The sequence below is a fragment of the Scleropages formosus genome, chromosome 6 (genome assembly GCF_900964775.1).
Source record: "Scleropages formosus chromosome 6, fSclFor1.1, whole genome shotgun sequence".
NCBI classification, from domain to species: Eukaryota; Metazoa; Chordata; class Actinopteri; order Osteoglossiformes; family Osteoglossidae; genus Scleropages; species Scleropages formosus.
Genome location: NC_041811.1, coordinates 26,494,157 through 26,515,728, shown reverse-complemented (window position 1 = coordinate 26,515,728; position 21,572 = coordinate 26,494,157). Strand labels below are relative to the sequence as shown.

At 40.8% G+C, this 21,572-nt stretch overlaps 1 protein-coding gene and 1 non-coding gene across 2 annotated transcripts; both read right to left on the bottom strand.

The window, feature by feature from the left end:
* Nucleotides 1–13,803: 13,803 nt before the first annotated feature.
* Nucleotides 13,804–16,238, bottom strand: esm1 (endothelial cell-specific molecule 1). The gene is made up of 3 exons (XM_029253049.1): nucleotides 15,542–16,238; nucleotides 14,256–14,411; nucleotides 13,804–13,974 (listed from the first exon to the last, which is right to left on the bottom strand). The coding sequence occupies exons 1-3, from the start codon at nucleotides 15,861–15,863 to the stop codon at nucleotides 13,880–13,882; spliced, it is 573 nt and encodes a 190-aa protein (XP_029108882.1). The 5' UTR covers nucleotides 15,864–16,238; the 3' UTR covers nucleotides 13,804–13,879.
* A 4,932-nt stretch (nucleotides 16,239–21,170) lies between these two features.
* On the bottom strand, nucleotides 21,171–21,242 carry trnae-uuc (transfer RNA glutamic acid (anticodon UUC)). The gene has a single exon. It is a non-coding gene; the product is annotated as a tRNA-Glu (tRNA).
* Between the last annotated feature and the right edge of the window lie 330 nt (nucleotides 21,243–21,572).

The following is a 21,572-nucleotide window of genomic DNA, read 5'->3' as shown; positions in this document are numbered from 1 at the left end:
TAGAAAAAAAATCCTTCATTTTACGCCATTCCTGGAGTTTATGTAGTATGCACAAATCATGCAACGATGACTGTGCACATTAGCATATCTGACATGAAGAATATGGATATACTCATAGTGCAATATAATTAAAATAGTGCTTATTAGCTTATAGGTGCAGATTTGGAGCAGAGTAGAAATTTTCACCGAGGCAACAGGTTTCTAAAAAGCTCAGTGGAGTGTTTGTGAGCAAATGGTGAGGCAAGAACAAGTCTCTGTATTCCTGCCTTGTGTAAGCCCAAATACAATGTAGTATAATCAGTGTATATATTAGGTGTAGGCAAAGATGTAGTGTTTTTACAGGAAGGGACAAGTGGCAGACTGAACTTATGTTTACTGTGATTTCTACTTTATCAGGTATAGCGCCAGAATTCTTTTTATTCTGTAATGCTTCTTTGCATGATTTTTTTTTTCCTTGAAAGCACCATCATTATCCCAGTGCTCATGTGTGAGTTGCTAGCTACTAACACATTTGCACCCAATGTGTGAGCGCAGCGACAGCCAAGAATTTCATGATGAAATTTTTTTATTCTGGATACATAAGGGGGATTGCTGAGAGAGCTCTGAACAGCCTTCACATTCTGAAGGAACAATGTCCACTACTGCAGGGATTTCACAGCTTTGACTTTTAGGCACTCTTGCATGAAGGACAGAGGTCTGAGCAGATGGACCTCCCCAAACCACAGTTTTCATGATGCAGAAAGAAATACAGCAGTCCTGTGAGAATATGGAGCAGTAAATCACTCAGTTGCATTCTCTGGGGGGGAAGGTCAAGCTTGCGCAGCTACTCCCTTTGTGAAATTCAGGACTATTAGGATTGTAGAGGATTGGTCATGTCCTTCAAAATGCATGAGGAGTTTTAAGGTCTGGGATCACACAGCATAGACTAGCCTCAATTTGAAAAGAGCCATATTATTGCCATATAAAAATGAGGATCATCAGGTGAGCTAGCTGAGAAAAAAATCAATACCTCATTTTACAAGGTGATCTTAAGAAGCTGAATAAGAGTAAGACAGTACAAGCTTTCCTTTCCAGACAATACGGCTTTGAGATGTATCAGCAGTTTTGAACTTGTGGGTCTTAGGGCCGGATTTAAAGATTTCCAGAGTTGTTTTGATATTCTGGACTTTATTTTGAACTAGTCTCCGTGTTTAAATGACAAGGCAGGAATTTCGCATGTTTGGTAAAAAATGGTTGGAACTTCTGGTGCTCCAGAATGGCTAATTACCAATTAAATAAATTTAAAGTCTGTTTTACGATAATTCACACTGCCAGCAAATTTTCAGGAACAAATTACATTTGTTATGTGAGGGAAGACTGTATGTTTTCCTTCTCTATAAAATAGACAATTAAAAATCTTAGACTCTTGTGTAGACCCAATGTCACGCAAAACACAGGGAGCCGGGATGGCTGAACCCAAGTGCAGCATCGTTTGTCTGAAGTTGAGGGAAGAGGCAAGTTCTCAAAACCAGGGACAGGCAAAGGGCGAATAGGACAGGAACGAGGATCCATGGATGTGGTCGGAAAACGAAGCAAGGAGTGAAAAAACCAGAGATCGTGAACAGAGAATAGAGTAAGTGTGTGTGCGAAGTAACGCGAGGAAGGGCGGTTGTCCCAAACGAGATTCTGCAACGGTACGGGAGCTGAAGAGAGTCTTCATAGGGTGAGCAATTACTCAGGAGCTAGTGCAGAGTCAGGTGTTGTTGCTTGTGTTGTGGGCGTGGACGTGACACCCAGCTTGTCTCTTGGTGTGTACCAGCATCCTTCTTACCAGACAGAACTCTGCTTCACATGTGCTCTACGTTACGTTATAGCCGTCAATGACATTATATGGGAAACAAAAAACTTCCTAGTATAGAGCCGTCCAGCAGTGAGACAGACAATTTCTTGGGAAGGTTAAAGAAGACGCTTCACTAGGGATTCATGTGGGGAGGCAAATAGGACTTGTAATCCTGCATTGATGGCATCAAAGTAGGTTGAACACACCTTGGTGATGCTGATGACTCAGTTTTTAAGGCAATGCAGGCCTGGTCGGACGCTCCTCTCATGTCCAGCTCTACATCCAAGTCTGAGGCAATTACCACAGCTGTTCTCAGTCATGATTGCCCCAGGGTTCAAAACCTCTTGTCAAGGGCTGTTATTGAAACTGGCAAGAAGTTGTATAAGGTGGCACAGTATTCATGAGGTTGTTTGAGGACCCTGTCTGTCAAAAATATTTATCATATGCATTGCCCAACAGCAGCTGCAGACCCAAAGGATGTGATTTAAACAATCTTTGCCCTCTCCACAGATAAATGTTTCTGATAATGTATAAAGCATTTGGGCTAGTGGGAAAGTGTCTCATTGGGTTTGTGACATGGCCACTTGCAGGATTAGCTAGCTGTTGTGGGTGTTGATCAGCTAACAAGCTGAATTCTTAGCTTTTGCGTTTGCTCTGTCAACTTCAACTCTGGTTTGGGTTCACTTGCTATCAGTCAGGAGTCTGACAACATTCTGTTTGCCCTGCTCCTGCCCTACCCTTACACTTATCCACGCAAGTTCTCACAAGGGCGAGCATTTCTGCATATTTCACCGTGTTACCAAACAAATTTCTTTGTGTAATATCCAAATATCCAAGCACCTGATAAGCAAAATCTGTCATCGTACCAACTGCAACAACCTAAACAGTTAGTGCACGTTGGAATAACCGAAAAGCTGTCAATGCCGTGTTTCTGTGTAGAGCCTGTAAACGGAGAATGACCATGAGCTGTTAGTCTCTTTAAACCTGCATGAATCCCTAGCTAAGAAAAATCAATCTGCTCATAGCGTAATGATTGTGCATAACTGCATAACTCAGTACAAATCTGCTGCAAGTCCATGGGACTCAAGTGGCGGGTAACCAGAACATAACATTGCATCAGTTGCCCTTAAAGTGAATGAACAAGACACAGCCTGAAGCACTGTGTCTAATGCTAAGTTACATTCCAAGAGTGAACACACTTCTTGGACAAAATATATTATTGTCGTTATCAAATTGCTCATTTTTTACACAATAGTGCCTTCCAGTGGTAATGAGTAAAAGTACTTACATTGGGGTCTGCAACCAGTCCATGTGGGCATGTGACCTGTGGGTCTCAATCCCAGCCATCCATGACTGCACTTAAATTGAAATTATTCCTTAGATCCATTGCTTCAAGCAGTGAATCCATTGCATGAGGCGCTACTGTATATGGTTGGGAACAAATACACACAAGATAGGCAGGTTTAAGAAGTGGCATGGTGGCTCATCAGGTAGCACTGCTGTTTCACAGCACCTTGGTAGTGTGACAGGTCATGGGTTTGATCCCTGTTCAGTCTGTGTGGAGTTTGACTGTTGTCTCTGTGGGGTTCTTCTTGCTGTTTCTGATTTCTCCCACAGTCCCCATAGTGTGTGAGTGACAGAGAGAGTGTGTTCCACTGATGTATGGATGAGTAACCCAGTGTAAGTAGTGTATCCAGCAGTGTAAGTCACCATGGTGAATAAGGTGTGTGGGCTGATAAAGCTATGTAATATCCATTGTAAGTTGCTTCGGGAAAAAGTGTCTGCTAAATAAATAAATGTAAGAACCACAAATCAGGTCCCTTGAATTGAAAACATTTTCATGAACACCATGATTTTGTCTCAAAGGCCTTTGTTTTAGTCATTTGCTATATATTATTCTACATATTTTAAACTGGACATTCATATAAACATATCAGACAATCATATCAAAGATGGATCGGCATTGTGATGCAATATCAAAAAGTGGTAGATGCTTGCAAAACAGTACGGCAAGCATAATTTTTCAATATTGTCTCTACAGATCTCTATACAATTCTAATAAAAAAGAAAATGATACTGAGTCACAAACAAAATTTATATGTATGTAACAAAATAAATAACATATATAAAAATAACTATACATAATATACTATAATCCATGTTTCATTTTTTGTGTTAGAAATAACGTGTTTGTAGGCTCTAAAAAGTCTTTGTCAGAAAATGTATTCCTGCATTTACAGTTTTTCTAATTAGATTTTGTCAGTATCATATCTGGTGTCCTAGAGTTCTTGAGGTTTTTGATAGTCGATAATATTTTGATTTTATATAGTACTTCATTTTTAACAGTGAAGCTAGTTTTCCGAGGTACACATGTTTTGGGAATGTTTTATGAGCACCGGCAGAATAAGTGGAGTCTGTTGGCAGACTCCTCTACAACAGGGCCAATATTTAATATAAGCAGAACAGCAACCCAATACCAGTTCTGCACAGGCATCCAGGGTTTTACCATACTTTTCATAACATTCACCAGCTGTTGTTGGTTAGTGATGACAGCAGTGACTGACAGAACAATTCCCACCCATTACACACACAAGTGTCCTCTCTCACATTTGTGCGATGTGCTGAAACTGACAGGATTGCAAGACATTCACTGTATGTTTCCATTTGGGACTCCCATCTGCCAAGCTCACCTTAAAACATTTATATCTGACTCATATGTCGCAAATTCAGGGAAGGGTATGAGATCCGAACCAGGTGAGACGCGAAAGGTGAACAACGCTGAATATTTCTTGATGGGCTCGCATGTTGCTGTTATCAAAACCGTTATGCTTGCCATACAAAAGATCTGAGATTTACTCAAGAAAGTGGAGCGAAGACATGAGTAACCATCTGCTGCTACAAGCTGCTGTGCTTCCACAAACATATACAGATGAGGCATGGATGTCCGCTGATGAAACAAAGTGTACCGTACCATACTGTGTTTGGTAACCTAAGACCATTCCAAACAGCACCACTGGGAGGCACAAGTTACAACTGATTTTCTCAAGGTTTCCACAAAGAACAGCTTTTCATGACCTTTAAAAAGTCTCTCAAGAAAACGGAAAGAATGGTACTCATCAAGATATACATTTTCACATTTGTGTAATAAAGTGACACATAATATTTACATTTTTGTAATAGTTGTGAGGGGCAATTAATGGGAATATAGAAAAAAATTAGTAATAAGGGGAAATATAGAAAAGGGAAAGATATGCCCTTCATTGTTCACGCAGAAAACAACATAAATGATCAACTTGTAAGTTACCAGCTTTAGTCAGTCTAATGAACATACTTTATTAGTAATACAAGCAGAAGAGAAAAAAAAAAATAAATGGTTGAAATGATTTTCAGGGAAAGCCTTCCTTGATGTTCAGAGAAAACTGTGAAGACAGACAAAACAGAACAATTTCTGCAAATGAAGTTTGTGATATTGAATTAATGAAATTGTTGTACAAGGTGCATCATTAGTTATTACACACCTTTTCATGTGAACCAAAATGAGTGTGATCCTGAAATAAAATTAAAATATGGGAATATACTGAAGTTCAGACTGGGCAGTGAACCCAGTTACTCCAGGAATATTCCAGCCAGTACCTGAAAAATTTGAGCTGCAGTTCTGCCAAATTACTGTTTATTTAATATGATATCCAGCTACCCCTTTCCAATCTTTTCCTGTAATATTGCTAAAAGTTCCAAAAGCCCTTAGAACAGTGTGCTTAACTTAAACACAGCCATCCCCTTTCCCTAATGGCTTTGTTTTTTGGTATTCTTCACTGAAGATGGGTGTAATTTTTAAAACTACTATAATCAATGTATATACTGAAAATATCTCAACAAAATGCTTTCCACAGTCTTTGGGTAGTAAATTTCAATTCTGGCAAAGAAAAATTTTTACTTTAAAAAAAAAAAAAAAACATTTTTTGTGGCTTCTAATCGGTTCCTGCAACAGAGGAGATATCACAGCATTTAGATTTATGGTTAAATTTGCCTCCTGCTCAGCTCAGCACAAAAAAACATTTCCTGTTTCTTGATTATGACACCCCCTTCTGTGGGAATCTGTGTCTCCTGCAACAGTCTATATATCTTAGATGTCAAATGGGCCCTGGGTCAAACTTTCCGATTTAACTTCAAATTCCCAAATAATGCAACATTTTAAAAGAAAATATACTGTTGCACTAATATATCATTACTCTGTTTGTCTAAACTATGGGCATAGTGGAATATACTCATATACTACACTACAGGATATGTTTCCAGTATGTTACCGTGTGCACTAATGTTACTGTACACTATTTCTTAGCCAATTCAATTTTTAAACCAGCTGTCACTTTTGTAACTGTAAGATTTTTGAAAACTTTTTAACTGCAACATCTTTGAAATGTTCATAGGCCATAAAAATATTGGAGCATTGTGAAATTTTCTCCATTAAAAAAAAATAAGCGTGCACATTAAGAGAAAGAGGACCACTTGTAATAGGGACACGTGTGATGAATCCTGAATCTTTTTCTTTAAAAGATAGCTGTCGTGTGTGTGGCATTTTGGATGAGATTCTCATAAAATGGGATGAAGAGCACCTGGAAAATGCCGTCTGTGGCTCTGGAAAGAATGACAGGGGGCAATTTTGAAAAAAAGGGAAAGTTGGTGGGTTATTGTGTATTTTTAAATGATTGTGATGCATTTATTTGGTCTCAATTTCAAATTATCTGTAGTGTAATTTTGGGTTCTTCATTGCTGCTCAAGCCTTAGGCCTTTGGTTTGAGAGAAAAAATTGTATTCATTCCATTACTACAACAATGATCCAACAATGATTTTTTTCCCCTTTACTGTTTTTGTGGAAATTTGCTGTCTGCATGTTGGACTGTGGAGGTATGTGGTGGTACAGCGTATTTGGCTGGTGCCTCCTGTGTGGTGGGCCTGGGGTTTGAGCCCTGCTTGCGGTGCCTTGCGATGGACTGGCGTCCCGTCCTGGGTGTGTCCCCTTCCTCCTTGGCCCTGCACCCTGCATTGCCAGGTAAGGCTCTGGCTTTCCATGACCCCCTCCCAGGACAAGCAGCTCTTGACAATGGATGGATGTTGCACTGTGGTGGAGATGATGTATTGAGTTGTACCAATATCACATGCCTGGTTTTGTACAAAACTTTGTTAACTTTCCTTTTACATGGAAAGAGGATAAAGACTGAATGAGTGTTCTTATTTAACTCTAATGTCATAAGGGAGTTATGAGATACCTATATCTGAAACTGTTAAGGGAATGACTTTGAAATAGGTTAGAAATCCTTTATTTGGTTAATTGTAGGGTGGCTGGTGGCATTGTGGTTGGCGCGGCTTACCCTACAATTGCTCCACTACGTTTGCCCGGCTGTGTGCCTGGGTACCCATCTGTAGCCCTGTGATGGACTGGTGTTTTGTTTTCCTTCAACCCCTGTAGCATATCCAACTTAACATTCTAGTGCTGAACAATAGAAAAAGGTGCATTCTGTGCGGCAGAGAAAGCAAAACAAGAAGCAAATCTTGAATTATGCAGTTTTTCATTTATTTCCATGGAAAAAGACATTAAGCAGTACATTGTATCCTGTTGTTATCACCATCGGATAGCTTTTTTGGTTTTACGCAAGGTCAATACAAAGTAATATTTTTCCAGACGATGTTGTGAATGCATGTTTCCACAGATGTGAGGATGGGAATGCAAATAACACTTTTTGTGTAAAAATATTTTGAAATGCAGGAAACCCTGCTACTTTTAGTCACTCATAACTGTCTGCAAACAAAATACACAGGAAAACACATAGCTAATATATAATACAGGAGAAAATACTAGGAATCACAGACTTACTTAAATATTAATAAGTAAATATTGATTTTTTTTCCTGTATTTGAGTCAATAAAATTACAAAAATACATAATAGTAAAAGCAAACTGAAAAAAAATTATAAAAGTCTCTTTAAATCTTGAGTCTGCATTGTTTTTCCCTTATTTTATGATAGTGTCTGGTTAAATTTCCATTTTCTGTTATTTCTGTATTAAGAGAGATGGAACAAAAAACCCAGATTTTTATGACAGCCATAGATTAAAATACAGTTACACTCCAAGATACATTGAGCCAGGTTAGGTGAATTGGACTTTAATTCCCATGCTTGTGTTACAAGGCATTTCTTTGTGTTTACAATGACTAAATTTGGATTTTGTGTGCATCCTAACAACTTTGCAACACAACACATTTACTCTCATGTGTTTTTCTCCAAAGAAAAATGCAACTGATATCACACCACAAGTGTTTTTTTTGCTTTCAGCTGGCACCTTGATACAGGGTGACTTGTAGTCCTCGATAAATTGCACTGAACTCCCTATCATCATTTACTCATCTACACAACACAGCAATGTAACACACACTCCGGGCTATTTGGTCAGCAATTCTCCTGAAACTCATGTCTCATGGAGTATGGGAGGAAACCAGAGCGCCCAGAGGAAACCCAAGCTAACATGGGGAGAATTTCACACAGACTGCAAAGAGATCAAACCCATGTCAAGTCACACCACCCAGGCAGCGTGAGGCACCACCATGCTTAGTGGGTGTCAATCTCCTTAGTCATTGAAAAGAACTTAAATCAAAACTAAAAGAAAGCTAAACACATTTCTATTAGTTTCTGCACTGCTGATGTAACACATTCACAGATATGAAGTCTATACCACTGTGCATCCCATCAAACTTTCTTTTCATGATTCACTTTATCGTTCCATTTTTGGTTTTTGTTTTCCACTGAAGGTCAATATCATGTGTATTTAGGTTGTGTTTCTAAGTGCAGGTATTATAATAAGTAGGAAAGAGCCAAATGAGTGTAGATAAACTACCATACTGTATGACGTAGCAAATAATGAAGGGAAACTTATTGTGTTGTATTAAATAATGTGTGATGTATAACAGAGTCATGGATACAGACCTGCTGCTTTCGAAGCCCAGCCACTTTGTCCAGCACGATTGCTTTTACTGGCCACAATAACCGAGTCATCACATGTAAAATTGATGAGGAGCCGCCGGCCCATTCTGTGTTACATTCCACTAACTAACTTTTTGAGTCAAGAACCAACTCTCCGTCCTATTGAATTTGTAAGTAGGCAACCAACTCATAATACAACTGTAATTTATGGACGAGCTGTTGTGGTTTTTTTATCATTCCTTTTGCACAAAATGAGCATAACTTTAAAATGAGAAATAGTGAAGTCTTATCATTTGTTTGTTAACGTGTGTTTTTCACATATACATTCTCATTGTGATTTTGATGGAGTCATTTACAAAATGCCTTAAAATCCTTCTAGGCACGACAAAGAACCGGAACTTACATTTCAATGTCGAAATGTGTTAGTCTGATAATAACTAAAGAGGTTTTAGACCTGACGAGTGGACTTCACAAATACATTCATTAGTTTGGAATACCTATTAACCGTTTTCATGCAGCATCTGCTCACCCGGGAGTTCTGAGAGTCCGAAAAGTTTTGAGTGAATATATACCTTGGTCGCAAGTACCTTGATCGTGAAAGATTCCCTGCTGCTGTTTCAACCCAGTAGGCTCATTATAAATATGCATATTTGTAATTGTTGACATAACACATGAATTTTTTCAAGAAATTAAATGAGCCCCTTTGTGAATATGGCAGTAAGCCCAGTGCTTCAGATGTTTTTGCTTGGGATGAAGGCCAGTCAACCTTACACAAGGCTTTGCGTGCAAAAATGTGGCCTGTCAGTTCAAAGCATTTCTGGAATTACGTTTGAGCGAGTGGCGGCTCAGGGTGCCACCGAATTCCAGGCCTAATCAGTTCTCTTGCTTTTTTTTAATCCTTGAATTAGACTTCCGATTCATTGTTGTTTTAGCAACTGACCCAGACATCGCTTCATTTCCTAGAAGGTCAGTGCGTGTCAGTCGTTATTATCCATCTCGCTGTGTCGATAAACAACCTGTTGCAGTGGACCGACTGTAAATATCGCCGAGGGCCTTTTGCCGTAAATCAAGGTTATTTACTACTGTGTTCACGCACCTTTGTTTCTGGAGGGTGGTGCTGACGTGCCTAGGAGCCAGATAAAGAGCATTTCTCACCAATGCCTTCCTGTTATTTTCTAGCCCTTTGTTTAGTTGCAAAGACCCTGCAGCTCAGTTCTCAAGGGAATGATCAGAACAAGTAACTTGAACCTTAATAAGACCCACTGCACCAATCACCCTCACCCCCTCACCCCCCACTATTCCCCAACTGATCTGTCTTATTACACCTGTCTTGCTGGCTTTGAATTGTTGTTGCTCAGTGTCCATGCCTTGACCGGGTCAAGGCTGTCCGTTTTGCGTAGCAGTCAAGTGTTACACTTTGTTCCCTTAGCCTAGACTTTTATCCCAGGGCACTGCGGCGCTGTGCAATTGTTTTCAAGGAGGCTTTAAGAGAACTGTAGAGCCTCTGGTTCAGCAACAGCAGTTCTCTTTTTTTGGAAAATATGAAAATTTTTAAGGAATATTTTAAAGAAAATTGCACCCTATAATGTAAATGATTCTTATTGTATTTATTGTGAAAGCACTAGGCATGAACATGCTACTAAGTGGGAGGCAATGCTTATTTACATTTATTTGTGTTACGCGAAACATAGGGGCCTGGGACGGCTGGACCCAAGTGCAGCGTCGTTCGTCCGGAGACGAGGGATGAGGCGAGTTCTCGGTGTCAGGGACAGATGAAGGGTCGGTCGATCGGCGGTCAGGGTCAGAAAGAAGATCCATGGGCGAGGTCAGGGGACTTAGCCAAGGGTCGATTGAACGGCGAACAGGACAGGAACGAGGATCCATGGACGTGGTCGGGAAACAAACGAAGAGTCAGAAACCGGAGGATGCTGGTGAACGAAAAGTCACGAGAAAGGGCGGTTGTCCCTGACGAGATTCCGCAACAGTCTGGGCGTTGGAGTGTCTTTTAAAGGGTAGGTGCTGAACTGGAGTCAGGTGCTATCGGTTGAGTTGTGGGAGTGGACGTGACAATTTGATGTAAATAAGTGGCTTAAAACTATTTGCTTTTTTTTGTACTGGAGCAACTTAAGGTAAGGAACTTGCTTGAAGGTACTATAGCTAAGATTCAAACTTCTGACCTTTGGGTGCAAAGGGAGCAGCTCCATCCACTACCCAACCAGCTTTTAGAGTGAGGGGTTTGCTGCTTTCTGTGATTTCTTGTGTGTGATTAAAGTATTTTTCCTGCCATTCATGTCAATAGCAATCAAATCACAACTGAGATCAGAGGGCTGGGAATCTGTAGGTAGCCTGAGGTATGGATGTCACACTTGTGACTGATTGCCTACTACATATAGAATGGATTCACTAACTATGGAAAGTTATTGTTTTACAAATACACAGTTTAACAATTTTAAGTACTGTACTATTGTCACCATTGTGTCACTAATTTTAACTTGTTTTGTACTGGGAGAAATACTTTCCATGAATCATGCTATTGATTGCACACACACACATTGTCTGAAACCGCTCGCAGCAAACCGGAGCCTAACCCGGCAACACAGGGCACAAAGCTGGAGGGGGAAGGGACACACCCAGGATGGGACGCCAGCCCGTCGCAAGGCACCCCAAGCAGGACTCAAACCCCAGACCCACCGGCAAGCAGAACCTGGTCAAACCCACTGCACCACTGTTACAGATCAACACAGTGGCACAGTGAGTAACGCTGCTGTCTCACAGTGCCTGGATGGTGCAAGAGCGCATGGGTCTGATCCCAGATCAGTCTGTGTGTAGTTTGCATGTTGTCCCTGTGTCCGTGTGGGTTTCCTCCCACCATCCAAAGACATGCTGCCCAGGTTCCCCCACAGTGTGTGAGTGACAGAGAGAGTGTGTTCCACTGATGTATGTATGGATGAGTGACCCAGTGTAAGGAGTGTATCTAGCAGTGTAAGTCACCGCGGTGAATAAGGTGTGTGGGCTCATAACACAACATAGAGTTCATTGGAAGTCACTTTGGACAAAAGCATCAGACAAATAAATGTAATAATATAAGTTTGCTTGATCAACAATTTCATTGACTGATTTTCTTATTCATTATGAACATTTTCATTTTTGCCGATGTACCAATACTAGGGAATTTCAGTAATTATGACACGAAAGCAGGATATCTGAAAAAGCCCAAATCTTTTCTATACTTAAAGTTGACTGGGCGAAAAAAAAACACTGAATTGTGACATGAATGGGACACAAAGGAGGAAATAGAGGAAAGTCAAAAATAAAAAAAAAAAACTCATGAAGAGATAGCTAAAAATAAAATACTGTGTTTTAACAGGAAGGCGAGGTAGTGACCTTTCATATACCATGTTAAAAGAATCCCAAACAAAAGCAGCAAAAGTAGTACAATTTTGAAAAGTTCTGAAGTTATTTACATATGATTTTTTTAAAATTTATCGCTCTAGCCCTTTGTTTAGTTGCCAACCAACCAATATTAAAACAGAAGACTTGCAAATAAAATGATAAAATGTACATTGAAAAAATGACAAAACAATATTTTCAAAACATTTCCCATCGTATATTCAACAGACTAAAGACATAAAAGAGTCTTATTGAAACACTTTATTTAAAAAACCCTATTTCTCAGCTGACAAATTTTTAATTTGCTCTGACATTCCAGCATGGACAGTCTAAGAATGGAAAGGTTGTCCAAGGAATTAGTCCTCAATGAGGACTCTTTGTCTTGAGTCATTTAACTTTACTTCAGGAAAGAATTCAAATAATCCAAGCGGAAGTGAGCTGTCACTTGTTGCCGGGACCATCCTGTGCCGAAGTATGTCAGCTGACAAATTCCAGCTTTTTACAATCCTGTCCTATGCAGACACAACAACAACAGGAAGCATGGCCATTTTCACAGGTGTCAGGAAGCACGGGAAATAAACAAGTTGGACGCTGGAAAACAACAGTGCCCAGAAAAGTCTCTGAGGTAAAGGTGACAACAGCTATTTTTAACCCCAACGAAGCACTTGTGGAGTGGACACTAAAATGCATGTGATATTTTTACTACTAGATATATATAAAAAAAAAAAAAAAAAGAAACTGAAAAAACGATAATGGGACATAGAACACAAGGTGTAAAAGTTCTTTGGTAACAAACTGTTTATTTTTAAACATATATTACACACACACACATCGCACACACATCGTCTGAACCGCTTGTCCCATATTACATTTATTTCAAATAGTCATTGACCATGATGCCACAATGCCTTTCGAACAAGCAATCAAACACCATGTAATTCAGCATAGTGGGTAGGGACCACCACTTGCTAAACTGAAGGTCCCTGGGTCAAATCCCTTTCTTTCTGTAGTACCCTTGAACATGGTACATATCCTGAAATGGTACAGTAAAAGTACCCAGCTGTATAAATGGAAACATAATCGTAAGCAACATTGTAAGTCACCATGGACAAAAGTGGCAGCTAATAATAATTTTTTTCTGGGAAAAAAATGATGCCTTGAAATAAAATTTGCATACATGGATAATCATTTTTCCCATCCCTTGACATGGACCTTTTGCTCAGATTATACCCTCAAATTTTGATTGTAAGCACTTCTTTTTGGGAATGTTAATCAGGGTCGACAGATGTAGATCCATGGAATCAGTGTGATTAATAGATTGTCTAAGGGTAAAAAAAAATGGGGACACTTATATGGTGATGCAATCGATGATTTAAAAAAAGATAAAATTCAGTCCCAGTAACACGCCACCAAGAAAATAAAATATTTACGTAATACTTAAATATGCCTTTAAGTCCACAAAAAAACTTACATTAGATTTACAGTTTTTTTTGAATTACTGTTTTTCTTTTACAACTGTGTTTAAATAGTATGCAGGAGTGCAGTTTTTGAATACAACCTGAATATAACAGAGATGAACTTTCAAAGTATAAAACTCCATATAATGTATATGACATAACAAAATATATCTTTTGCATTATTTAATTCCCTACTTTGCTACATGTACAGAGTATAAACAACTTCAGATTAATGCATGTCAGCGAGGATTGAGCCGATTTGGAGCAGGAGACCTCTCTTTAAGCAAGTCCTCGCTCACACTGCTGGTGCTGTCCCCAGAACCCATCTCAGAGCCTGCAAGCAAAACAATCAAATTACTAAACGAAACTTGCGAGCAGCTCAGACAGATACTCTTAGATACTCTCAACTTGAAAAAAACTAATTGTTAAAACCACACGAGTGTGAAAGGAGGCAAAAGATACAGCGGTTTCTTTGACTTCTTAAAAGAACCGTTCTCAAAATTCAGAAGTTGGTTCTTTTTCGTTGTTTTACTGAAGATTTTCCCCCTCAGGTCTCTCACTCATTTCACAATAAAGTGTGGCTCATTTAAGGTAAAGGTAAACTTTCTGACTCACCTGGTTGGGGTTGACCTTTTACTTTGCTGGCTTGGTTTGTTAATTTTGCAAAAAAGTTGAACTTCAGGCACCTCCCTGTCACTCTGTCACAGACTCCTCCAGCTTTGCAGTTGCAGGTCTGGCGACATTCCACCCCATACTTTCCGTACGGACACTCTGCAGGGAAAAAGTGGACCAAGACACGGGTATTCTTATGAAATTATTCAAATTAAGAACAAATGACATTCGCTTTCATTTACTGCTGTTAAACAGGCGCATCTTTCACACGGACCAGTTAATGTCCTTTATGAGATTTATTTGATTTACGTTCAGTTTAGCTGAAAAAAAAAAAAAGAAACAGCATGTTAACCATCACTGAAAACAGAAATCAAGGTTTATTCTCTGGATAAGAAATAGACATACAAGAATTACTGTATTAAAGTCAACAGGTAGCACAGTGGTTATAACTGCTGTCTAACAATGTGAAGATTCCCACACTCTTACCACAGTACTCTTAAGAAACACACTTGTCCTGCATCGACAGAGTAAGAACACCTTAATATATAAACAGGTAAATAAGCGTAAGGTGTTTAAAGTAATATTTCCCAAAGAAACTCTTTATTTGCCCCTCAGTGTCAAGGCTTCGAGCAGATTGAACTGAATAACATATCTGATAAATACTAGGGAGAAATAAAGGCTGGATTTGCTCTGATCAGTTTTTCATTCATGGTTCATGTGTATAAGGTCAAGGGGGACCAGCTCATATGATGGCATTTCTAGGCACACCGAGTAAAAGAGGTAAAGTACTGCAACGCACAACGAAATGTTTAAAATGGCTCAGAATAATAATAAATATATATGCTTATGCTCGCCTTAAGAAATAAATGTAATTTCTGGAGCTAGTAGGCAGTGAACCGAGCCGCAGACGAATTCCCACCGCAAGGAAGGAGAGTTCAGTCCCAGTCTGTCCGCAATAACATTTCGCAAATATTAAACATTAATTAAACATTGATCATGAGTTCCAGTAACATTCATTGTTTGTAAAAGGATGATGAAACGTCGCGTGTACCAACACCTGCCTCTACTAGTTTGGACACAAAGTAAAGGGGAAAAAATGCAAAAGAGTATTTAAAGAAGAAAAAAAAAAAATTGGTGAATGATGAAATTTCCCGTAGAAGGAAAGTATTCGCGCATTCTTGAATTAACGGATCGTGTAGATGCGGCGCATGTAAGTGCGAACCCTGGTAATAATAATAATAATAATAATAATAACGATCACTGATGATGATGATGATGACGAAGAACACCTTTGCACACGCCGTACTCGTCCCCGTAGTCGTCCTCCTCCTTGTAGAACTCGCAGAAGAGGCCGGCGCCGCACTTGACGCCGTGCATCCCGGACACGGTGCGGTAGCAGTGCTCGCCCCTGGCCGCCGCGCACACCTGGCAGCAGCCGCAGTCGTCCAGCACGGTGCGCCCGCAGCGCGGAGCTCCGCACAGGGCCACGCTGCAGCTGGCCGGGCACGACGCCGGGTACTTGGCCCCGGGCGCCCAGCCCTGCGCGTTCCGCTGCAGCAGCGCCAGCGCGACGGTCGCGGTGACGAGAAGAAGCGCGGACGCGGTGCTCATGGTGCGCCGACCCGACTCGCGAGGAGGAGTAGTCAAGTCAGTCAGTGCGCGCGCGCTTCAATCAATCTCAGCAGCAGCAGCAGCAGCAGCAGCAGCAGCAGCAGCAGCCCGCTCGCGCTCGCATGCTGCTCCCCCCGCGCTTTTTAAACAAGTTTGTTCTTTGCCCCCCGGCCGGCGTAGGTCAGTTTCCTCAATCCGGTGTTGTTGTCCCGCTTGCCAGCCTGTCCCCGCCGCCGCCTTGTTTTAGAAATCCGGCGTGGAAGTGGGATTAGCGCCCAACTGCCATCCAGGAATTGAAATTTGTGCGAAGTGATGTCATCGCTTATGTTAAGGCTTGTTTGTGCGGTCCATGTGAGGGTGCTCCTGTCGCCCCCACCCCCCACCCCCCAGGGGCGTTCCTGGTTCCTCACTTGACCCCTTGCAGCGGAGGAAAAGTCCGAGCTCCCCCCAAAGCCCAAAGGGATACACTCTTAGCAATAGTTCAGCTTTAATTCATGTCTTTGGACCTGCCTGGTAACATAATTACGATTCACGCATAGACGACACATTAAGAAATACACACACACACATTTTCAGAACCGCTTGTCCCATATGGGGTCACGAGAGAACTGGAGCCTACCCGGCAACACAGGGCGTAAGGCTGGAGGGGGAGGGGACACACCCAGGACGGGACGCCAGTCCGTCGCAAGGCACCCCAAGCGGGACTCGAACCCCAGACCCACTGGAGAGCAGGACCGTGGTCCAACCCACTGCGCCACCACGCCCCCACATTAAGAAATAATTTACATCTATTTAGCAGACGCTTTTCTCCAAAGCCACTTCCAAGCAACTCCATGTAGTGTTACGAGCCCACACACCTTATCCACCAGGGTGACTTACACCGCTAGATACACTACTTACACTGGGTCGCTCATCCATACATCAGTGGAACACAGTCTGTGTCACAGTATGGCTTTGGGAGGAAACCAGAGCACCAGCAGGAAACCAATGCAGAGAACATACAAAACCCAACACAGACTGAGCAGGGGTGAAACCCATGTCCTCTTGCACCACCCAGGCGCTGCGAGATAGCAGCGCTACTCGATGTGCCACCGTGCTACCCAATAGTAACAATAATAACCAACTATTAATGAAATCGTGATAAAGCTGCTATATAGGGAATAAAAGCTCATCATGCTTTCTTTACTTCCTCAACACACGCTCATAACACGACATTAAGAGGATGATAGATATTCAAATTTTGATCTGTTGTTTTTTCAGCACTCTACTACTCCTTGTGGTGGGACAGCTGGTGGAACAGTGGTTAGAGTTACCATGTTTGGACCCAAAAGTTGCAGCTTTGAATCTCACCTCCAGCTCTTGTACCACTGAGCAAGGTACTAACTCTGAATGGCTCCAGTAAAATTACCCAGCTCTAAGTAACTTTGGAGGAAAACAACAGCTAAATGAATTAATGTAAATGTTGTCAGTGCTTATGCAGGTGTGAATAAAAGTAGCAAAGATGTTCATTTAAAGTAGATGCTATAGAAAGGGAAGAACTGTCTTACCAGGATAATGGATAAAAATATTGATTTTACAATGGTAGGTTGCAGTAATAACAGGTAACCAAATAAAGGCACGTTCCTGTGATGATAAAAAAAAATAAATAAATAAAAAAAACTTGTTATAAGTGTTTCATAAACATACTTAAATTTCTAAAATTGTGTAATGAGTTGCATATGCATGGTAAAATGTATCATAGAGGGGGCACATGTGCATAAAGATTAGCTTCTACATGCAAGAAAAGCAGTCACTTAGTTGAGATTTTTCCGTAAAGCAACTGCCAATGTTAAGCTACTTACACTTATTTATACTTTTAGAGAGCTGGAACCACTTAAGGTAAGTAAATTACTTAAACATAGTATAACTGGAGGCTGGATTCAAACCTGAACCCACAGGTTACAGCTTTGGAGAAAAGCATCTAACAGCTATTTACTCATTTACACAGTTGGCCACTTGTACTGGAACACCTTGGGCAAGCACCCAAGAGTGCTACAGACAGAACAGGGATATGAACTTACGACCTTCAGGTCCAAAGGCAGCAGCTCTAATGACTTAGCAGCTGAAAGCAAAGGAAGAAAGAAATCAGTTCAGATTAGAATCATCAGTAAGATTTTGTGGGTAGAAACCGTCTCATGGTGCCACCAGTGTCTATCACTCACCTGCGCGATGAAGAGTCACCACAGATGTGCTTTTTTGACTCATGACGTGAAAATGAAGAAGAGCTCCATGACAGACAGGTTGTAGTGTAGTGGCTAGAGCTGCTGCAACTGACCTCCAAAGGTCACAGAATTGATTTCCACTTGCAGTACTGTTGATCAAGGTGTTTCCCTAAATTGCTCATGTGAAATTACCCAGCTCTATAAATGGGTGAATAACTCTAATTATCTTAACATTTTAAGTCACTTTGGAGATAAACAACAGCCAAATAAATAGATGTACAGCGAGGCTGGTTAGATGTCATTCGTTTCTGATAAAGAACAGAATGGAAATGTGGCCACTGCATATTAGTACAATGGCTCATCATGTTAAAAAGTTCAACTTACAGATTTTGGAAGGAAAGTTATAAAGTATAATTTTTTATTTTTAACTGAATTTTCCTCACAGAACTCATTTTCTTGAAACTCGAGTACACACACACACACACACAGGCTGAAGCCTAGTGTTTTTTAAATATATCTATACACAGCTAATCGTGTGATATACATTGATTCATACCGTAGTAAGAAACTAACTGCACTTAAGAATCATGCGTCTGCATCCATCTCTCCTTCTGCTAATGTAATGAACACATTGTAGTTTCTGTGAGATGTACGTCACTTTGGAGAAAAGCGTCTGCTAAATGAATAAATGTAATTGTAATGAAAAGCACGGAGGTTATCGGTTCTGGCTCTGTTGTGGTGGAATGACCACCCCCTCTCACTCAGAACTGCTGAAACTCTGTCTACATTCAAGAAGGGTTTGAAAACTCACCTTTTCCGGATCCACTTCGCCCAAGATCTCTCCAGTTCCCGTACGGTGTAAATGTTCATGCACCGTAGCTTCATGAGCTTCACCAGATAAAGCCTTTAATCAGCCACTACTCCGGCATTGTATTTGCTTGCTTGTGTATATTAATATTATTATAAAAAAAAAATGGTAGGAGGGTATCAGGATTTGTCTATTCCGTGTTTCATGCACCTACTTGAACGATGACCCTCGGTGTAGCAAGTAGTAGGCAACAAACTAGGTTTACTTGAGTCACATGTCTGCAGCTGTGTCTCTTTCTCTTAATGTAATGCATAAATTGTACTTTTGCTGAGATGTACATCACTTTGGACAAAAGTGTCTGCTATATGAATGAATGTAAATGTAATGTATGTAATGTAGTCAAAGTAACTGCATTTATAAAACTGGCCGTTAGTTGGCAGTAGAGTGCAATAAAATACTGTCTAACGGGCCTCCTCCCAGCTTTGGTTTTCACTGTATTTACTCATTTACAACTATTTCACCATTTATACAGCTGAGTAATTTTTTACTGGAGCAATTTTAGATAAGTATCTTGCTAAAGGGTATCAAAGCTGGGAATTGACCCTATAACTTCTGGGACTAAATGCAGCAGCACTAAGTACTAAGCTACCAGCTACTCCATGGTGCTGGGGATAATGAACAAGATGAGGATCATTGCACAGGTTTCCAGCGTTAATCGTCAACATTCTGCATTGAATGCGGGCAGATGAAGAGAATGATTCTTTATTTTCAGTCATTACTTGAACTTTTTAAACTAGTTTTATTGCTTTTATGAACAGCACTGGATCACATCAACACTAGAGTACATTACTTTTGAGTATTATTTCAGAAGAGAGGTTTGATTTTTTTTTTTTTTAATTTATTCTTATTAACTGTTTATTGGGGGGGGTGCACAGTGGCGTAGTGGGTTGGATCAGGTCCTGCTCTCCAGTGGGTCTGGGGTTCAAGTCCTGCTTGGAGTGCCTTGCAATAGAGTGGCGTCCTGTCCTGGGTGTGTCCCCTCCCCCTCCAGCCTTATGCCCTGCGTTGCTGGGTTAGGCTCCGGTTCCCTATGACCCTGTATGGGACAAGCGGTTCAGAAAACGTGTGTGTGTTTATTATTAACTTTAAACTCCCTGGCACCAGGTAACAGAGTTGTAGCATTTCACTCTTACTCTTTTTTTCCCTTTGTAGAAACTGGACATTAAGAAAAAAAATTAGCAAAAATGTGAATATTCTGCAAAACTAAGTATCTGGGTACTATCGATGAAACACTACACACACACACACACATTGACTGAAACCACTTGTCTTAAGTGGGGTTGGGGCAAACCTGAGCCTAACCTAGCAGCACAGGGTGCAAGGCTGGAGGGGGAGGGGACACTCCCAGGACAGTACGCCAGTCTGTCACAAGGCACCCCAAGCGGGACACGAACCCCAGACTCGCCAGAGAGGAGGACCCAGCCAAGCCTGTGCCGCTGCACCCCCTCCGAAACACTATATATAAACACTATATTTATATTTCAATAGTTCACATAGCATGCCAATAGTGAATGTATTCAGTTACATCCAGTAATTTAATAAAGGTATTTTTTAAAAACAATATAAAGTCTCCTTGTAATGCACAGCCCTCAGCTAATAAACATACTTTGTTACAGAGCATTTCAGTTTTTCTAAGAAAAATATGACTTTCATGATTATAAATGCATTCAACCAGGATCTTTCAGTTATTTTTATTGCAGTCATTTCAGAATGTGAATTATAAAATAAAGAAACAGTCTTAACTCTTCAAAGCTGCAAGAGGCAAACTACTGACCATTTTTCTGCACTGGCTATATATTAGCTTGGATGGACAAAAGCCAGTGCAGAAAAATCAAATAAACTTTGTCTTCACAATAACAACCACATCACCCTACAAACCTTCAATTTTTTCAGTTATTTTCAACAGCCTTTATGATCAGGTCTATACATCAAATGCAAATAGTGATACAAATTTAGAAGTATACTACTCTTTGATCTTAGCCAAAGACCGACAAGGAAACACCCGACATTGGAAATTACGACTAATGCTCCGCTTTCATACACCTGATGCTTTTCACCAAATCAACTTAAATTGTTGAGATCCTTAGAATTACTTACACACTTACAGCTTGGTAATTTCGTGGAACAAGTACCTTTGCTTAGGGCAAGTTATGCACACAACCGCCAACGAGCAGATTCGAACCTGCAACCGTTGGGGGGGCAAAGGAAGCAGCCCCAGGAAAACCATCCTCAAGGTACTTCCCATACCGGGAGTCGAACCCGGGCCGCCTGGGTGAAAACCAGGAATCCTAACCGCTAGACCATATGGGACCTTGAACCCCCCGCCCATTCAAAGCGCAGTTCAACAGCATCACTCGACGGTCTCAGACAAACACAATTCTCCGAGACGGTTGGCCGCTGAACTGTGCGCAACACGTTCAGCAGCAAGGCATCATGGGAAATCCTCAGACCACCCCCCCCCCCTCCCATGGATCGACGCCAAGCTAATCTACTCACAGAAGACATACTCACTTTACGAATTTATTTCCTAAATGATGCATTTTTCCTTATATTAGTTAAAATTTCACATTAATATTGATCTGTACTTAAAATTAAAACTTCTTAAGAAGACTGAACCCACCTAGGATAATAAGTTGCTGG